This window comes from Chelmon rostratus, chromosome 6, assembly GCF_017976325.1.
Source record: "Chelmon rostratus isolate fCheRos1 chromosome 6, fCheRos1.pri, whole genome shotgun sequence".
NCBI classification, from domain to species: domain Eukaryota; kingdom Metazoa; phylum Chordata; class Actinopteri; order Chaetodontiformes; family Chaetodontidae; genus Chelmon; species Chelmon rostratus.
In genome coordinates this window covers 4,912,332-4,929,218 of record NC_055663.1, presented here as the reverse complement: position 1 = coordinate 4,929,218, position 16,887 = coordinate 4,912,332, and the positions used below count along the sequence as shown (strand labels likewise).

General features: G+C 40.5%; 1 protein-coding gene across 2 annotated transcripts in view; it reads left to right on the top strand.

The window, feature by feature from the left end:
• Positions 1-16,887, top strand: part of LOC121607605 (homeodomain-interacting protein kinase 3-like) — a 32,502-nt gene that overhangs the window by 10,907 nt on the left and 4,708 nt on the right. Inside the window, exons 5-17 of one of the 2 annotated variants that reach the window (XM_041938510.1) lie at positions 4,245-4,368; positions 8,741-8,860; positions 9,462-9,548; positions 9,791-9,975; positions 10,175-10,340; positions 10,971-11,094; positions 11,345-11,439; positions 11,618-11,769; positions 12,204-12,365; positions 12,452-12,823; positions 13,119-13,280; positions 13,379-13,650; positions 16,065-16,219. In XM_041938510.1, the coding sequence (XP_041794444.1) occupies positions 4,245-4,368; positions 8,741-8,860; positions 9,462-9,548; positions 9,791-9,975; positions 10,175-10,340; positions 10,971-11,094; positions 11,345-11,439; positions 11,618-11,769; positions 12,204-12,365; positions 12,452-12,823; positions 13,119-13,280; positions 13,379-13,650; positions 16,065-16,219 (2,176 nt within the window). Of the gene's footprint in view, positions 1-4,244; positions 4,369-8,740; positions 8,861-9,461; positions 9,549-9,790; positions 9,976-10,174; positions 10,341-10,970; positions 11,095-11,344; positions 11,440-11,614; positions 11,770-12,203; positions 12,366-12,451; positions 12,824-13,118; positions 13,281-13,378; positions 13,651-16,064; positions 16,220-16,887 lie in introns of both variants that reach the window. The other variant, XM_041938509.1, reaches the window with a different exon arrangement.

The following is a 16,887-nucleotide window of genomic DNA, read 5'->3' as shown; positions in this document are numbered from 1 at the left end:
CCAGAGCCAGAACCAGTTTAAAATGCGGAAACACAGCTTAACACCCATTCTCTGTCCTCTTAAGTTCTAATAAGCATTTTAGACATGTTGTTGTTTGTTGTCTGTTTTTACTTTTCCTCTAATTTAAGATGGTGTATTGCATTTATTGCAAATTGTGATAATTTTCTTTGTTTGAGCCTAATTGCCATTAAGACTGGTGAAGTTTCCTTGTATTCATAGTTGAATTTTTATTATGGTCTTGTGGCTTTTATTCTGTTCATTCATTTATTGATTTATGTATTTGTTGCTTTCTTGCCTCCGTGACCATGTGGCCAAGTCCTCCACCCATTTTTTTCCTGGGTCACAGCAGCCTTTTCATTGCAAGTATTCCATGGACATTACCAAAAAAGGACTTTGTGCAAGCATTTCGAAAACGCAACAGAAAGTAATGTCATCCGGCTTGTGTTTGATATTCTAGTGGTGTTTTTCAGGCGCTGTTTGCTTTCAGTCTGTATTTCTCTGGTTGTTGCACATACATGTTCACTCTGATGTAACTTAATCTGCTGTCCCACACATTAAGTCTTAGTAATGCACTTAGGCCTTTTTGAAATATAAGCATCATGGATCAGCTTTGTCTACAGGTTCATATGTCTTGTACTTGAGAGGCACTAATACTGATATTGAATATTGGTCCGATACTGATTGAAATAGCTAGATCGGGTATTGATCCACAGACAGTGGGCCGATGTGGCATCAGATAACTTTATTTTAATAAATAACAATTAAGAATATTCATATTTATTAATACAGTTGTTTTGTTGTGTGTTTTGTTGTTACAAAGTAAGGAAAGTAATCTTTAAGTCAAGCCTGATTTTGCCTTACATATAAAAGAATGATCCCGGTCTCTTTGAGGCCTGTCACCAAGTATTCTAAATTCAGATTTATTTTTTGAATTGTGATAAATCCATACATCTGTTTATGAAAATTATTTGATTGTGGAAAACAGAAAACAGCACCATTGTGGCAGCTGCACTGAATGCACTGCGTGACAGCCAAGAGTCACTCAACCTGTTGTTCAGTAATCCACGTTTGTTATTTATTTCTTTATTTTTTTAATTGGGAAAATCTGCATAATCTGACAAAGTTGGTAGCTCCAGTCATACTGTCAGGTAAAAATCATTACCAGGTTAGATTAAAAATATTCTGGCTCTACATGTCAATTTTGCTGCTTCTCTTATGTCTGCCTCCTCTCCCGATATGGTTAATATCAATTTTATTTCAACCAATCCAGAGTGAACAGTGAAAAGATGAACCAAGAATGTTTTTGTGAGTTTTATTTTGTGTTTGTCATGTTTGAATGAAGTGTATTTTCCGCTGATAAAATTACTGTTTTCTGAGTGTGGTGGCTTTGGTGAGAGCAGTATTACAGCCTCACTGTCATTGGATGAAAATGAAATGTAGGTCAAGCTGACACAAGCAAATATAATAAGAAGCAACAGAGTACAAGATATTGTTTATTTTGTAGTGTGTAGATTTGTTGATCCTTCAAACGACATGTTTAAATTGAAATGATATATGAGTAGTACGTTTCCCATTGTATTGATTTTCCCTTAATACACAAAAACAAATATTCAGATGGTTCTAAACCATGTATTTTTTTAGAAGGAGTCTTTAAACGCCAATTTTTGACAGCCCTAGCTTCTTCCACACTTTGAAGCATACAGCTTATTAATGAATCAATGATATTGGATCAGTACTTTGTATGGGTTGATACCCAAAGCCCAGGTATTGGAATTAGAAAGTCAGATTGATGCATCTGTATCCTGCACTGTCCCATTTCATCCCATTTCATACTCATAGATAATGTATGTGCCTGAAGTGTATATCCATTATCCCAGTCCTCTGTACACAGCTGCGGTGTGTTGCTATACAGTCTGCAGTGTTTGTTCTTGTCATAACTGCTGCTCTCTAGTGTGACTAGTTAGTTCTGGAACCTGGTCTGGCTGCCAAACACCTGTGGGTGTGTGTGTGGGTGTGTTGAACGTGTGTTATGTGATGAGCTGTTACAGCTCTGGAAAGCTGGGGCCATAGCTGCAGCTTTTAACAGTCTGGGAGTATAGTTGAGAGCAACAACACCTACCTGCGTTTATTTTTGCATGTCTTCTTTGATCCCCTTTCCCCCCCACTCTGTATGTTTATTTTTGTAATAGGCCTGTGTTGAACAGCTACCTGTATACCCTGAGTCTGTGTTGGTGCACACCGTGGAGAATATTTGTTCATCTCCTGCAGTTAGCACTCATCTCTTGGAGAGACAGGCCAAGCCAACATCAGTATGAAGTCAAAATACTGATGAGTATTGTGAAGATAATTTTTTTAATCTCCAGGCTTGATGGCAACAACGCAACTAACAAACCTCAGTGAAACTGAACCCTACTGTCTGTTTTCATCTATACCTCAAACATTAAACAGCAGCCATGGATATACCAAAAGTGCTGTTAAAACCACAATGTCCTGTTTCCTCATCTGTTTACATTGACTTGATGTTTTTGTAATCTTAAGCAGTTGCCTAATTTGGCCTTACTTGATCTTAAGTTTGTGCAGCGTGAGTGAAGCAGAACTGAAAGCTGTTAAAGAAAAGCGATATCAAGTCTGTGCAGTTAGTCCTAATTTTGTAATGACTGATTATTTTGTATTGTATTATTGTAGTTTGTCAACCTATACTCTTATATTACTTTGCTATTTATATGAGTATGGATTCATATATATATATGTGTGTGTATATATGTATATATATGTGTGTATATATGTATATGTATATATATATGTATGTATGTATATATGTGTGTATATATATATATATATGTGTGTGTGTGTGTGTGTTTGTGTACATCCTCGCTTAAGACTTTCCACTGTTGTAACTGTTTTTGTGTCCAGGCAAAGTTTTTTTTGTGTTCTGATGTCATTGTCTCTGGGCAAATACACCTCTGTAGCACAGCACAGCACTTAAAACTAGGAAAGCCACAATCGATGTCCTAGTCCCTGCTTCACATGATTGTTCTCTAAAATGTTTGAGGCAGTCTACCCCAAGGCTCTTTATGGAATTGCATAACTGGACATCTTCCTCTTGAAAGAGCAATAGGAAATGGTAAAGTGTAATTTCCTCTTCAGGCTTGAGTAGTGCTGTAAATATGATAGACGTGACATCTGCAGTTGTGTGTGTACACACATACGCACACATAGAAACACACACACGCTCACAGCCATATGTACGTACAACGATGAGTGATGGCCCTATTTATCATCCTGTAATACTGTTACATTATGGTCTTGTGTCCGGTTGTTGCTTGGCAACAGTCATTTCCCCTGTGGTCGTCACAGCAGTGGTTGCTATTTGCAGTGCTGTTGCTCAGCTGCTGTGTCCAACTCTAATAGCCCATTGTTTTCCTGTGCTGCCTTACACTACTGCTGCAAGATAAGTGTCATGTGAATTGTGTAAGTGACAAAGTCCATTCGTCAAGAGATTTAGTGCTTTGTTACAGTAACACTGCATGCACATTATGAGTGTAATGTTCAATTTGAGATTGCTGAGCAACTGGTATGGTACAGAAAAACCATGATGAGAGCTTGATTTCTTGCACAGTGACAGTTGCATGCTATGCTTTGTGGTATTTTTAAGCCTGACCAAATTTCTCCTTTTCTTTTCTCTTTCTCTTTAAACTCAGTTTCCTTAAAATTGAAATAAACTCAGGAGGTAAAATGGTTTTCTCACAATGTGAAAAACCTTAAAATGATGAAGAGTGGAAATGTGTGGCATTTATTGGTCTCAAGTTTTCAAAATGAGGCAAAGGTGGTACTTAAACAATGATTTAATTATGCATGCCAGTTCCAGAGTAAAGATCCCATCTGCCTTTCTTTTATTGGTCATATACTGTATATGACCTACAACCTTATAACCTTCACAATAAAAAAGACAGTTTGTTCATAAAACATGCTTTAATTTAAAATAAAAAAAGGTTTCTCAGGGTTACAAGTCAACCACACAATTATGTGTATCACAAAGAATTTTTAGAGATAATTTCATCTGGTACACCACACCCCACCCACAACAGATCTGTTTTCAATATGGTGGTTAAAATGTACGCTGAAGTACCATAAAGGAATATCACAGTCCTGTGGGCTGTGACAGTTTGAATAGTTTTTGTTATTTTACATGGTGACCAACTCCCAGACATAACCTTTTCTGCCTCTCTTTTCTCTCTCTGTAGGGCTCCCGAGATTATTTTGGGCCTGCCATTTTCTGAGGCCATAGACATGTGGTCACTGGGCTGTGTGATAGCTGAGCTCTTCTTGGGCTGGCCCCTCTACCCTGGAGCGCTGGAGTACGACCAGGTAACATTCCTCATGCACACACACACACGCACGCACACACACACACACACACACACACACACACACACACACACACACACACACACACACACACACACACACACACACATGCACACACCAGGCAAGCAGACAAGAGCTACACACACTCCAAAGTGGGGAAGCAGAGACCCTAAAGATGTAAGAGGGAGCGAAGAGGACAAAATAAACAGAAAGAAATTAAGGTTTTCACAGAACACATTTTTAATGCTTATAATTCTTAGGTTTCTGCTTTCCCGGTACCTCAGCAGTACGTTCATTATATAGTTAAACCTTTATTTGTTGTTGCTCCCTGATCTCTCTCTCGCCATATGACCGAAGTCCAACAAATCCAGCATGAAATCCACCTAATACTAATCTGAGCTGAGTGAATCAGGAAATTGTTCTTGGCAATAAGTGTGATTATCTTCCCACAGCGTTGTGCGGTCTAAACTACACAACTGGGACTTTAAATGGAGTCCCCCAGCGAGGGAGAGGGAGCATGGGAAAAGACCCACTCCACATTCACAGACCAGTACAGGATTACTCTGTGTTTGACTGTAGGCAACTCTGTGAAGACCAGAATTAAGCCTGTCATGTTTTCAGTGTATGAGTTTAGACTTTTGGGGGGGCAAAGATAAGACACCTTGGTATTGTCGTGTTTTGGCATTTATGATGTTGGGAGAAAATGTGACCTTTTATGGGCATCTACAGAATTCTCCAAAGCGCTCAACTTATTCTTCCTATTTTGCCAAACCAAATATTTAAAATTGGTTGGACATCCGTAGTACATGCCAGTCCCAAACATTTTTGCTCGTTAACATTTTTTTTAAAGAATGGACAGCTTGTTTGGTGAGACCCTGTTTCATTCATGATTATTTTTTGAGGGGTTTGGACAATCATCAGAGCTATTGGCTGATAGAGCTCCGCTGTGCAGCACAGCTCTGTTGTAGGGGTTCACTGATTTTCAGCTTGTCTGATTATTGGATCTGATATTCAGCATTTTTACAATAATCAAAATTGTTTTATTTATTTATAATCCTTTAGCCGATAAAAACAAGTGAATTTAAAAAATACGGCTCTGATGCACCTGCTTCTCTCTGCCGGTAGTCGTCACTTGTCTCGGTCAATGTCCCACCCACAGCACTATCTCATTGGTTACATTTTACAGGTAATAGCCTATCAACACTCAAGGCTACTGTGTCTCTTTTTTCAGCATTTAATTAAACATAAAAGCACTTAAGTAGTAATACCACAGTATAAATATACTCTGTTACAAGTAAATCCTGCATTAAAAATCTTACTTAGGTTAAAGTACAAATGTTTCAACATCAAAATATATTCGAAGGGCAAAAAGTGCAGAATGACCCATTTGAGAATAATGTGGATTATATCACTGGATTATAATTATTGATGCATTAATGTATTCATTACTTTAATGTTGCAGGTTGTAAAGGTGGAGCTCATTTTCTTGATATAATGCTGGGTATCTTAATATATAATAATCTGAATAATATATTTGTTTATTTAGATTTTGTATTAATGATCTCAATCTGCAAAGTAACTTGTAATTTAATTTATCAGAGAAATGTAATGGAGTAAAAAGTAAAACATTTGCCTCCAAAATGTAATGGAGTAGTAAAAAGTAAAAAGTAACACAAAATGGAAACACTCACAGTACAAGCGCCTCAAATTTGTATTAAAGTACAGTACTTGAGTACATGTATGTAGTAACATTCCACTGCTGGTTATTAAAATTTTTAGACTAAGATATTTATTTTTAGGACAAATATAAAGTATGCTTTTATATATAAGTACCAAAAATCAATTATTGATTCCTGATTCTCGATAACTGTTTTTTCCAGCCCTGGAAAAAAAAAAAAACAAAAAAAACAAACAAATTGGTCAACCCCAAATCTGTTGTACCGCTGGGCCATGCCAGGACACACACACGCACCCTCACGTGTGCACATTGAGCCCCCCAAAGTATGCTGTGCTATGCCAAGGCTCACTGCAGTTCCACTCTACACAGCAAAATGTATTTATAAACATAAGCCTGATGGTAGACATGTACACACACACACACACACACACACACACACACACACACACACACACACACACACACACACACACACACTGTGGTGAGCGTTCAGTGCACCATCAGCAGGTTCTCAGTCCAGTGCCCTCTGGCCAGTCAGTGTGTTTGTTCTGGGCCGTAGACATGTGCACGTGCACTCATGCACGCACACATACAGGCTGGAAATGTATCACTGTAGGATCCATTGGTCATAGGATTTCTGAAGTATCTTGGAATTTTTAGCGGAATAATCAAGACAGCGCTGGCCAGAGAGTTCAATGAACTCTTGGGAAAAAGTCAGCACATATCTGGGAAATTTATAGATGTATACCAGAATATATTTTACAACTTGCAGGTCAAATCATGCTGGAACCACTGAGCCAAAGAACCAAACAAAATGACGAAACAAAAGAAACACATTAAATCAGTAGAAGTAATTTTTTATTATCAGTGAAACAGTCCAACTTAATCACACACATGTCATGTACTTTTACATTGGAGCCATGTTGGAACTTCCAGTGAAACACGTAATCAATTTGCATGACTTCTTAGGTAAATACAATAAACTGTCAGATGAGGAAGTTTCCAGTTTTGAGTGTGAGGGACGGGGTAACTGTGACCTCGGGCTGTCCCCTAATCATTCACATTTTAGCTGCCACAGAGCAATGCACAATCAGAGCATGGCAGACTGTAAACTTCACAACCTGAGTCTCAAAATGACCTAACTACGAAATGAATTGTGATGGAAGTAGAGAAGGGTAAAGGCAACAGAGGGCAGTGTGAGGCCAGGCAGTGCAACTCGTGTCTGTCTGCTCCAGTACAGACTGTAAATGAAGTCAGCTAAACTACTTTTGACGCTGGTACAGCCTCCTCTATTGCTATCCAGTGTGAGTGAGTGTTCTGACAGCACTGGCTCTGTGGTGCAATTGCGTTTTATATCTAAACTATGATGTGAAAATCTGGTGTTCACACATCACAAATGATGAACAAAGGCATTAAAATCTGAGTCTTGGAGGTAAAACACGACATTCCAAGTTATGCACATGCCATTTTTGTTTTTTCCTAGACAGTCATTATGAGTAAGGATGTTTTTTATCCTCAATTATATTATAATGTGGATGTTATTTCAAACAAAACTACTGATAACAGTTTATGATAGATAACAGTTTATAAAAGAACTCAAAATACATTGTTTCAAATTTATTATGCACAACACAGTTTGAAATCTATTTTTTTCAATTTGGATTTAAAAAAATATTTAAAGGTTAAGTTGTATATTAATATATTATGTGTAGTGTGTGGAGTTTAGTGTGTGGTGCGTGAGCTGAGCTAACATTAACTGGGCAGTAGAATGAAAAATGGATTTTCCAGTATCACATGTTAAAAACAATATGATCTCCGCTCATCATACATTTGATTAGTATTGAATGTACTGAAGTTAGGCAACCCCATGATAAAACAGTGGGAAAGAACTATGTATGTAGGACTACATTTTTTTAAGTAAAGCAGGTTTTAAAGGCCCTTCTATCATAAACTGAATCTTCAGTGCATGAAATAGTTTATTTGTGCTAAATTTTGCTATGTCAGTGGCCTCTGACCCCCCCTTTCTGTGTGTGTGTGGCTTGTTTGCTGCATCCACCGTGGGCCCATGAAGCGCTCCGTCTATGTCAGTTTGGCAGAGCAGGAAAGGTTGAAGTGCATGGATTTTAACACGCTGTATTAGATAACAAGCAATTTACAGATCAGCTTGTGGATGGAATCCAAGTTGCAGAGTAAAGCATAAACCTCATGTTGTTTTTCAAAAACGTCTTATTCATTCATTACACCAGTGATCTTTCAAATTTCAGCCAGTTCATGTCACTCACTACCACCCTGGAGGAGTTCTCTCTTCACAAAAAACACATTTATTTTCTTTACCTTCTTCATGGTATGAGTGCAGCACTTGTGAAAAAGGCACCTAAATGCACCTACACACTAATAAGCTTCTGATTTAATGTTCAAAATTGCATGTGGTTAGATTTTCTGAACTTGGTATTTTCAGTAACTGGGTAAAATGAATTAAATTAAAAATCATATTTTCAACCAAGTTCTTGTGATATAACCATTTTCTGTCTGTTCTCTTGCCACCTCTCCTTTTTCTGTCATTTCTCTTTTTCCACCTTTTCCCATGTCTTCTTTCACTTCTTTCCTCTGTTGTTTCACCATCCTTGAATTTCCTGTTAATATTCCCCTTTCTTCCCTTTCCTCTCCCCATCTCATCTATTTCTCTCTGCACAGATCCGGTACATCTCCCAGACTCAGGGCCTGCCAGCCGAGCAGCTGCTCAACAAGGGGACCAAGACCTCTCGTTTCTTCTCCAAAGAGTCTGACTCTCCCTACGCCTCCTGGAGACTAAAAGTACACATGCGCAAACCACACAAATACACATGCTTATAACATGCATGTTTTAAGACATGCAAAGTTCAAATGCTCCTGTCAGTCACACATCATCAGCAGTCACCATGGTGGTGGACACACACACACAGATTAAGTGGGAGGGTGAGATTTGAAATGAAAAAGCAGGAGCTATTAATTGGAAACTCAAGAGAAAGTCCTTGCAGCAAGGAAAGAATGAAGTACATTCAATATAGGAAATAACTGCATAAACTTTTCAAAACAGGACAAAGCCAGCACACCCTGAGGAAAGCTCGAGAAAACATGAAACTCTGTTTAGACTACCTGCTAAGCGGACTCAAAATAATTTGAAATGAATTTGAGCCTAATATTTATCCGTCCATGTGCTTCCCGGTACTTTGGCCACATGGGTTTACATGGAAATGCGTAGTTTGTTCCCACTGCCTATGTATTGTTTCTGTACTTTGACCCCTTTCATTTATTATTGAAACATGACAAATCCAGCAGTAGCTATCAACACAGAGATGTAAAATGTGTTCATACTAAAATTTTAACACATGCCTACATACAGATTTTTTTAATCTTAATATTTGTGTTCCGCCAGACAACAGAAGAGCACGAGAAAGAGACGGGACTTAAATCCAAAGAGGCCAGAAAGTACATCTTCAGCTGTCTGGATGACATAGCACACGTGAGTCCTACCAGCCCAAATGATTTTGATCACATTCAAACCATGCTAAACAAATAGGACAAATCTCTTTTAGACATGTTTAACTTCATGATCCCGTGTCAAAACACAGTGAACCTAGTTGCACTGCTATAAAATAATATCAGCTGACCAGGTTCCTCTGTTTCTTGATTAATTGTGACATGAACCGTTGCCCTGTGTGGTTCTCATAAGCCGTGTTTTCCCTCACTGCCTCCATCTATCAGGTGAACTTGGTGCTGAGTCCAGATAACAGTGACATGCAAGCAGAGAAGGCTGACAGGAGGGAGTTTGTGTCTTTGCTGAAGTGCATGCTGCTGATCACTGCTGAGGACAGGACTGTTCCCTCCAGCGTCCTCAATCACCCTTTCCTCACCATGACTCATCTGCTGGACTACCCACACAGTAACCAGTAAGGCTGCTACAACTGCCATTGACACAAAATGTGTTGGCTCACATAGTCTTGTTTGTTTTCTGTTTTTGTTTTTCTTCTCTGTAGTAACAAGCAGAGTGCAAAGACACACACCAACACGTAATTGTTGGATATACTGTGAACTCAAGTCATTAAAATGTTCCTCCTCACCCCCTACAACTCCTCTAATCCCCTCCAGTGTGCAGTCATCTTTCCGCATCATGGACATGTGCCACAGTCGGCCCACCGGTGCAGTTTTTGATGCTCTGAATCAGAACACCATTCATTTCTCAAGACCTCCTGTAGCCCCCACTGCCTCCTCTGGCCTACCTCTGGGCTACAGCAACATACCAGTCCACACTCAGGTGAGATACTGTAGCCATGTGTGTGTTTGCTACTGGAACATTTTCTGTTTTACTGGATCAGGGCATGTTTTACCTCCGTAATGTATTTTTCATCACATCAGTCATCACTTATATAAGTGTGACAAAGATCTTGATTTACAGATTGCACAGTCAGGTCATTTTGAACTTCAAACAATGCCAATGCCTGTTAAGTCCGTGCCATTCAGCATGCCAGTGACTAGATCATTTCAGTTGAAAATTAAGCCTCTACACATTGTCTCTTGGTGACACCCAATTTTTTCCAGACAGAACACAAACGCCTGTAAACATGTCTAAGCTTTGGTTATGTAATATTCCTGTGCTTTGTGTTGGTACTGTCGACCTAACGTTGCCCTCTTCAGGAGAGATGGTTCTATAACATCGCCTCAGAATACTGGTCTTTGTGTCTGTTACATGTGACACTTTCAATCATTGTGCTCAAGAGTTATTGCTAATCTTTTTGCCATGCCTGTACTTTGATTTTGTTATATTTTTGTCATTTAATTTCCCTTTTCTCCTCTATATTCTCTTCTCCGCCTTCCACTCTGTCTCTGTTTCTTTCATTCTACCATGTTCTCTGCCGCTCCCTCTTTGTACTCTCTTCTAATGCAGACTATAACCCAGTCAGCTCCCTCAGTGTTGCATCCTGGGATAGCTCTAGCAACTGGGAATGGTCAGTTTGGGTGCAGTGACTCATTTCCACCTGCCCTTCTGCTTTGTCCTCCCAATATGCCAGGTATGTAGGCTGCATACGACTTACAATGGTTACATAAGGTTCTTTTCTTGTTTTCTTTTAGTACTTTAAGTAATTTCAATACAAAGATTGCATCCCATTGCATTCAAAAAAGTGGAAGAGTCTTTTTTCAACAGTCTGTTCCAATATAAAGTGCCTTACTGTAAATGAGTGGCACCATAGCTTCACTGAGATGCCATTGCGTTTAATCAAAACCTTCTGAGGTGCTGACAAGTGCTTTTTTTTCTTAAAGGTAACCTTAACCAACCAGCAGGGTATTCTGTTCCCATGGTAACTCAGGCCCCTCCCATACAGCCCTTGCCAGTGAGGCCTGGTGTAATTGCTCAGGTAAGACACAGACCCAGTCGTGGATTCTCCATAGGTGTGTAGGTTGTTGGAATAGACCACTCCCCTGAGTCCATAACATAATCTCTGACCCTAGCATTGTTCCAAGGAGTGGGGGAGTTGATGCAGATCATAGCTATGGGAAGCAATAACACCCCTGATTTCCCTGTACCCGTAGCAGGCCTGGTCCAGCCGGGGGCAGCAGCTCCTCGTCCCGGCAGCCTGGCAACAGATGACTCCAGTGGGTCCTCCTCCCTCTCACCCCCCTCCACCACCTCCATCCTCCCTTACCAACGACACCACAGCCGGCCCACAGAGGATCGGCGACTGGGGGTGAGTCACCCAAGCCGAGTCTGGGAAATTCCCTGTTTTAAGACTTCCACTGACCAAAAAGGGTTGTTGCACTCAGATGTGTACATGCAGTCAAGTAGTCAGGTGACTGTCAGTCCCCTGTTTTAACATGATTTCTTACATTGTTATGCCAACACAAAAAATGTTGAACACAGCCCGACTGCTGCATGAGAAACACTATTTTGGAATTTTGGAACTAAGGATTATCACAGGGTTGATGACGACTCAGCATTGAGAAGCAGCTAATCACATAGGAAGTTCTGTAATATTTCAAGATTCTTATGTGTTTTTAAAGCTTTATTTGCTTTCATCAGATCATAGCATGTAATCTGTTCTGATTTTTATCCAAAGTATAAGTCTGCATTATGTTTCTATTGCATCTCTTATTAGTTCTGTCTTTCATTACCTTTTAACAGGAAGGTACGTCCCCACAGCAGCCACTATAGTTCAGTGATGCAACAGCCTCTCCTGACAAATCAGATGTCAGCCCTCTCTGCCCATCATCCAATCAACATTGGCATAGCTCATGTTGTGTGGCCACAGCCAGCTAATAAAAGGAACAGACACAGTCACAACAGGTAATTTTGCTCCTTCATACTATCTTTAAAGATAAACTGTTTTGCCATTTTATTTATAGCTAACATATGAAATGTTCTGTTAAAAGGAACCTGTCCCACCTCAACAACATCCACATATCAGCATGTCGGACCCCCAAGATAGCAGATGTTGTTGGACAGGCAGTGGCACAAAGGGAGCAGCCTCAGAGGGAGGTGCCTCTGGTGGAAACCAGGAAACCGGAAGTTCAAAACACAGATGAAGAGGAAGATGATGTAGAAGAGGAGCTGAGCTGCTTCAAAGGGGTGGCACCAAATGGTAACAGCCAGTTGGAGCTGTCCAGTCAACAACAGCGAGATGTGGCGGTTCTGATGGGTGACACACCAAGCCCCGCTCCCAGTGTGATCAGCATCCACAGCGAATTGACCGATGGAGAGGATGAGGAGGACGATGAAGACCCTCAGAGGTGTCGTTTGAGCGAGTGAGTAACATCAAACATAATGGAAATTGGATTTTCAAAATCAAGTCCCAAAGAAAGATATATGGACAAAGGCACTCTAATGCTGAACAGAGAGTAGTGACCTTCACCTGCTATTGCACAGAGTGTTAGTTAATAGTCAGAGCACCTGATTTCAGTAGCTGGATGAGCCTCTGTAACAATGTCTGCATTGATGAAATTGGGAGTACAGATTGGAAATCTAAAACTTCCTTGCGATCCATATAAGTTCATTGTACTAACATGAGATTTAATCTTTGTTGCATTTTTCTGTCCATAGGTGTAAAGAGGAGTGTGTGTGTGAGGCGTGCAGAAACACCAGTGTGTCTATGGAGAGAGTGTGTTCCCTCAGCAGCCCCGACAGCAGCCTGAGCACCAGTTCTTTTGCCTCCAACTCGCTCCAATCCAGCCCCTCTGTCTCACCGTGCAAGAGACCTAACAGGTAGTCGTTTGTGAATGTGTGCCCTTGTTATGTTCTGCAAGGAGAAATCCACTCTTAGGTCCGGTCATTTTATCGTGTTATTTCTCCTCTGTGCTCAGCATGTCTGAGGACGACGGCCACGAGAGTGGCTGTGACACAGTGGAAGGCTCCCCCACGTCAGACACATCAACCTCCCCGCATAGCAACAGAACCTACCGTTACCTTGACAACAGCAACCACAACTACCCACCTTTGGCTGCCATGGTAGCACCACTGCCTTCCCCTGCAGTGCAGGGCAGGAGTCCCCGTGGTATCAGGACAATGGTGGTTCCACCAATGAGAGTGCAGAACAACAACACTCAAGGGACAGAGGAGCGTGTCCAGAGAACGGGTCAGTGGAGCTGTGTTCTTATCCAACAGGGAACAGATGTTTCTGTTTGTCTGTCCATTTACATTATAATTTCTTATGATTATACATATGATGGATTTTATGGGTAAAAAAAAGAGTGAGGCAGGTTTTAACTAATTTTTTCCTTACAAGCTAAGAGACACTGGTCCCTGCATGAAAATATCATTTGTGTACTAACACCCAGAAAAGTTTTCTTTTTTCTCCATAAATGTGTCATCTTGCCACCTCTCATGTGGTCTGTCACCTGTGCTTTGGCGGTGTCTGCTTTGCAGGTCATATGGAAGCAGTAGGGGCTTACCACCCCCTAGTGGGTCATAGAGGCTTTAACAGGTGATCAAGAGACACCAGCAGAGAACTGGCCATATTGTACCTTTACCTTAGAGATGCATCCATTGGAGGCAGTGCTAACATTGCCCGAGAGTCGTCTTTTTTGGCTTTCCCTCCATCAAAATAGCAGTTTTCTTCAAGTAATGTGTCCAATGAAGAAAGAGAAAAATCTTCTTAATGCAGAGCTGGTGTATTCACTCTTCACCTTTTACAAATGGAAGTGTACACTATTTGAAATTTGTCAACATCTAGTGTAAGCTTCAGTGAACCAGATATCCCAAGGCAAAGCAAGTTTTACTCATTTTATGTGCTGCCACTTTGGCTCATGGTGGAGGTATTTTTCCTGTTAATCCCATAAGTAATGCTGACCAAACCTCGAAACGAATATCTTAACTGCAGCTTAAGTATCTAAAACAAACCACTCCTTGTCAGGCAACAGGCTCTGCCTGCGTCAGTGATGTAGAATTTTTTTTATAGTAGAAAAGGAGGGAGACCGTACTTCAATTGGACTACAGCAAGTGTATTTTCTGAACTGAAGTCTGTTGGTTCCTAGGAGTGGAGGGAAAGGTGGATGCATTTCATATGATATTGAGTCAGAGCCCATGTTTCCTCTGCTGGTTCTTGCCATTCAGCAAATGTTGCCCCAAGGCACTGATCTGAAATCAATTTCACCATTCTGTTTTATTAGATGGCATTTTTTTTATTAATGGTGAAGTGAATTTAAAACTGATTCAGATCAGATTCTAAGGATCAACTTTGCTCCTCAAGTGCCTTTTCTGAGTGCCAACAGTCTCTTTCCACTTCCTCAATCCACTAAATTTCATTGTCTAGTTTTATGGTGCTGTGTTTTATGGGAAGATTCCCAACTGTTAAAAGAATTGTCATTCCTCTACACCACAAACTCAGACATTTAATCTGAAGCAGGTCATTTTCTTGTGGTCATTAAGGTCGCTGCTCTCCTAAAATACAAAACCTCTTCCACACCAACTGTAACCCAGATGGAGTGGTATGCTTCTGCACTACTGAGTGGTACTTCTCTTCAGGCAGCATGTAGTCGATCCAGTTTCTAGAAATGGGTCAAATGTCTACGCCTGAACATGCCCACCACTGTATTTGTTTGTTTGGTTTTGTGTATTGTTGCATTAACCTTCAGTGTATAACTTCTGATGCAACCACCTTATTGTATAAACTCTCAGATTATACCTGTTAAATTTAGATTCCAGATATTCTTTGATTGTACTTAAAATAAGTAGGCTGTTGTTGCTGTGTCTCAAAGATTATTTTGAAATTCTGGTCTGCATATGTTGTTTTCCCATCAGTTTTGCTTGCTTTTGCTTTAATTTTTAATTTTATTTGTGAAAATTATTCCACTGTGCATTGCACAGCTGCAGTTAGTGCTGCTACATTGATTGTATCTCATCAACGCTGAGGAGAACAATTTGTCATCTTTGCTAAATTCTTCCAAATTCATTTTTGCATTATCAAGTTTGATGTGCTTAAACTTTTGGGACCAACTAGAACCAGTCATATGACATGCTGCTCTTTAGCCTGTCGATTTAGCCTTTTTCTACCTGGTAAAGCTACTCTGCACACATATGAGGATTTCGTTTTGCAATAGCTCATAAAGGCCACCACAGCCACGCAAGTGTTGAACTTAAACTAATCTTTGGCATTGTGAAGCCGTTTGTGTTGACCGTAGTGACCGTAGCTCACAGACTTATGTGATGTGTAGCATTAAACTATACTTGCTGTTGCCACCAGTTACTGCAGGTGTCGCCAAATCAACCAGGCTTGTTACTTCAAACAACATATTAGTGGTGGTGGTGGTAATCAGCTGTCGAGCTCTTGGTTGTGTCAGAAATTTTCCGACGTGAAACCTGGATTTAAGTTCTTTCATATCTGAATCTGTTTTCTCTGGTATGCATGCTTGTATGCTGCTTGAAATCTTTTTTAGTCGTTGGTCTGCTTCAATGTCTTGAGTCTTGCAGGTCATGTGGACTAAACCTGCCTTCCATTTTTACAGTATATACATCATTGCCTGACTCACGTGTGTCTTGTCCCTGTTCCAGTCTCAGAGTCCTGGTCCCGGTCCAAAGGGCGCTCCAGCCTCATAGGACATCAAAGCACTCCTTCCTCCGTCCCCCTCCTCCCATCGGCCCCCCCTCTGTCCCGACAGCAAAAGGTGACTGGGCAGCAGCAGCAGCACCCTCTGGGCTTTGGACAGGTCAGTTGGTTTCTTTGTCTTTCTTTTTCTAATATATGGGGCTTTATGCAGGGCCTGAACACTTCAAACTGTGTTGGTGAATATTAATAGGATTGACATTTTTGTCAGAGCAGCAGGAAGATGAAACTGGTGCCCCAAACTGTTCAAGTTTTATTTTTTTTAAATACTGTTGATTTCAGAGTAATGGGCTTTTGTTGCTTAGTGGAATAAGAACAGGTATTTTACTAAGCTTACATAACAACCTGCAAATCAGTTGTGGGAAGCAAGAAGCAGTATTTCTATGAAAAGTTAAACTCAAGGGCTATATTGTGGAAGATGCTGGAAGCAGACAGATGTGAAACTCCCAACATGTATTCTGGCACTTTGTTAGACATGTACCTTTGGAGATATGCGTCTCTAAAGCTCACTAACAAATGCTTGAACATGTTGCATCTTGTTTGATCTGGATAAAAAACAACAACTTGTGGTTTTCAGTGGTTTCAGGACAGTACTGCTTCTGGCAGTTGTCCAGCACAACATGTTGTTTTTACACTTCAGCTACGCAAACCAGCTGCTAGCATGGACACACAAGAGAGTGGTATCAATCTTTTCATCCATCTCTCTGCAGGAAAGTGAAAGTGTATTTCCCAGAATGTCCAAGATATTCTCTCAGCAGGACTGTGTGGAGT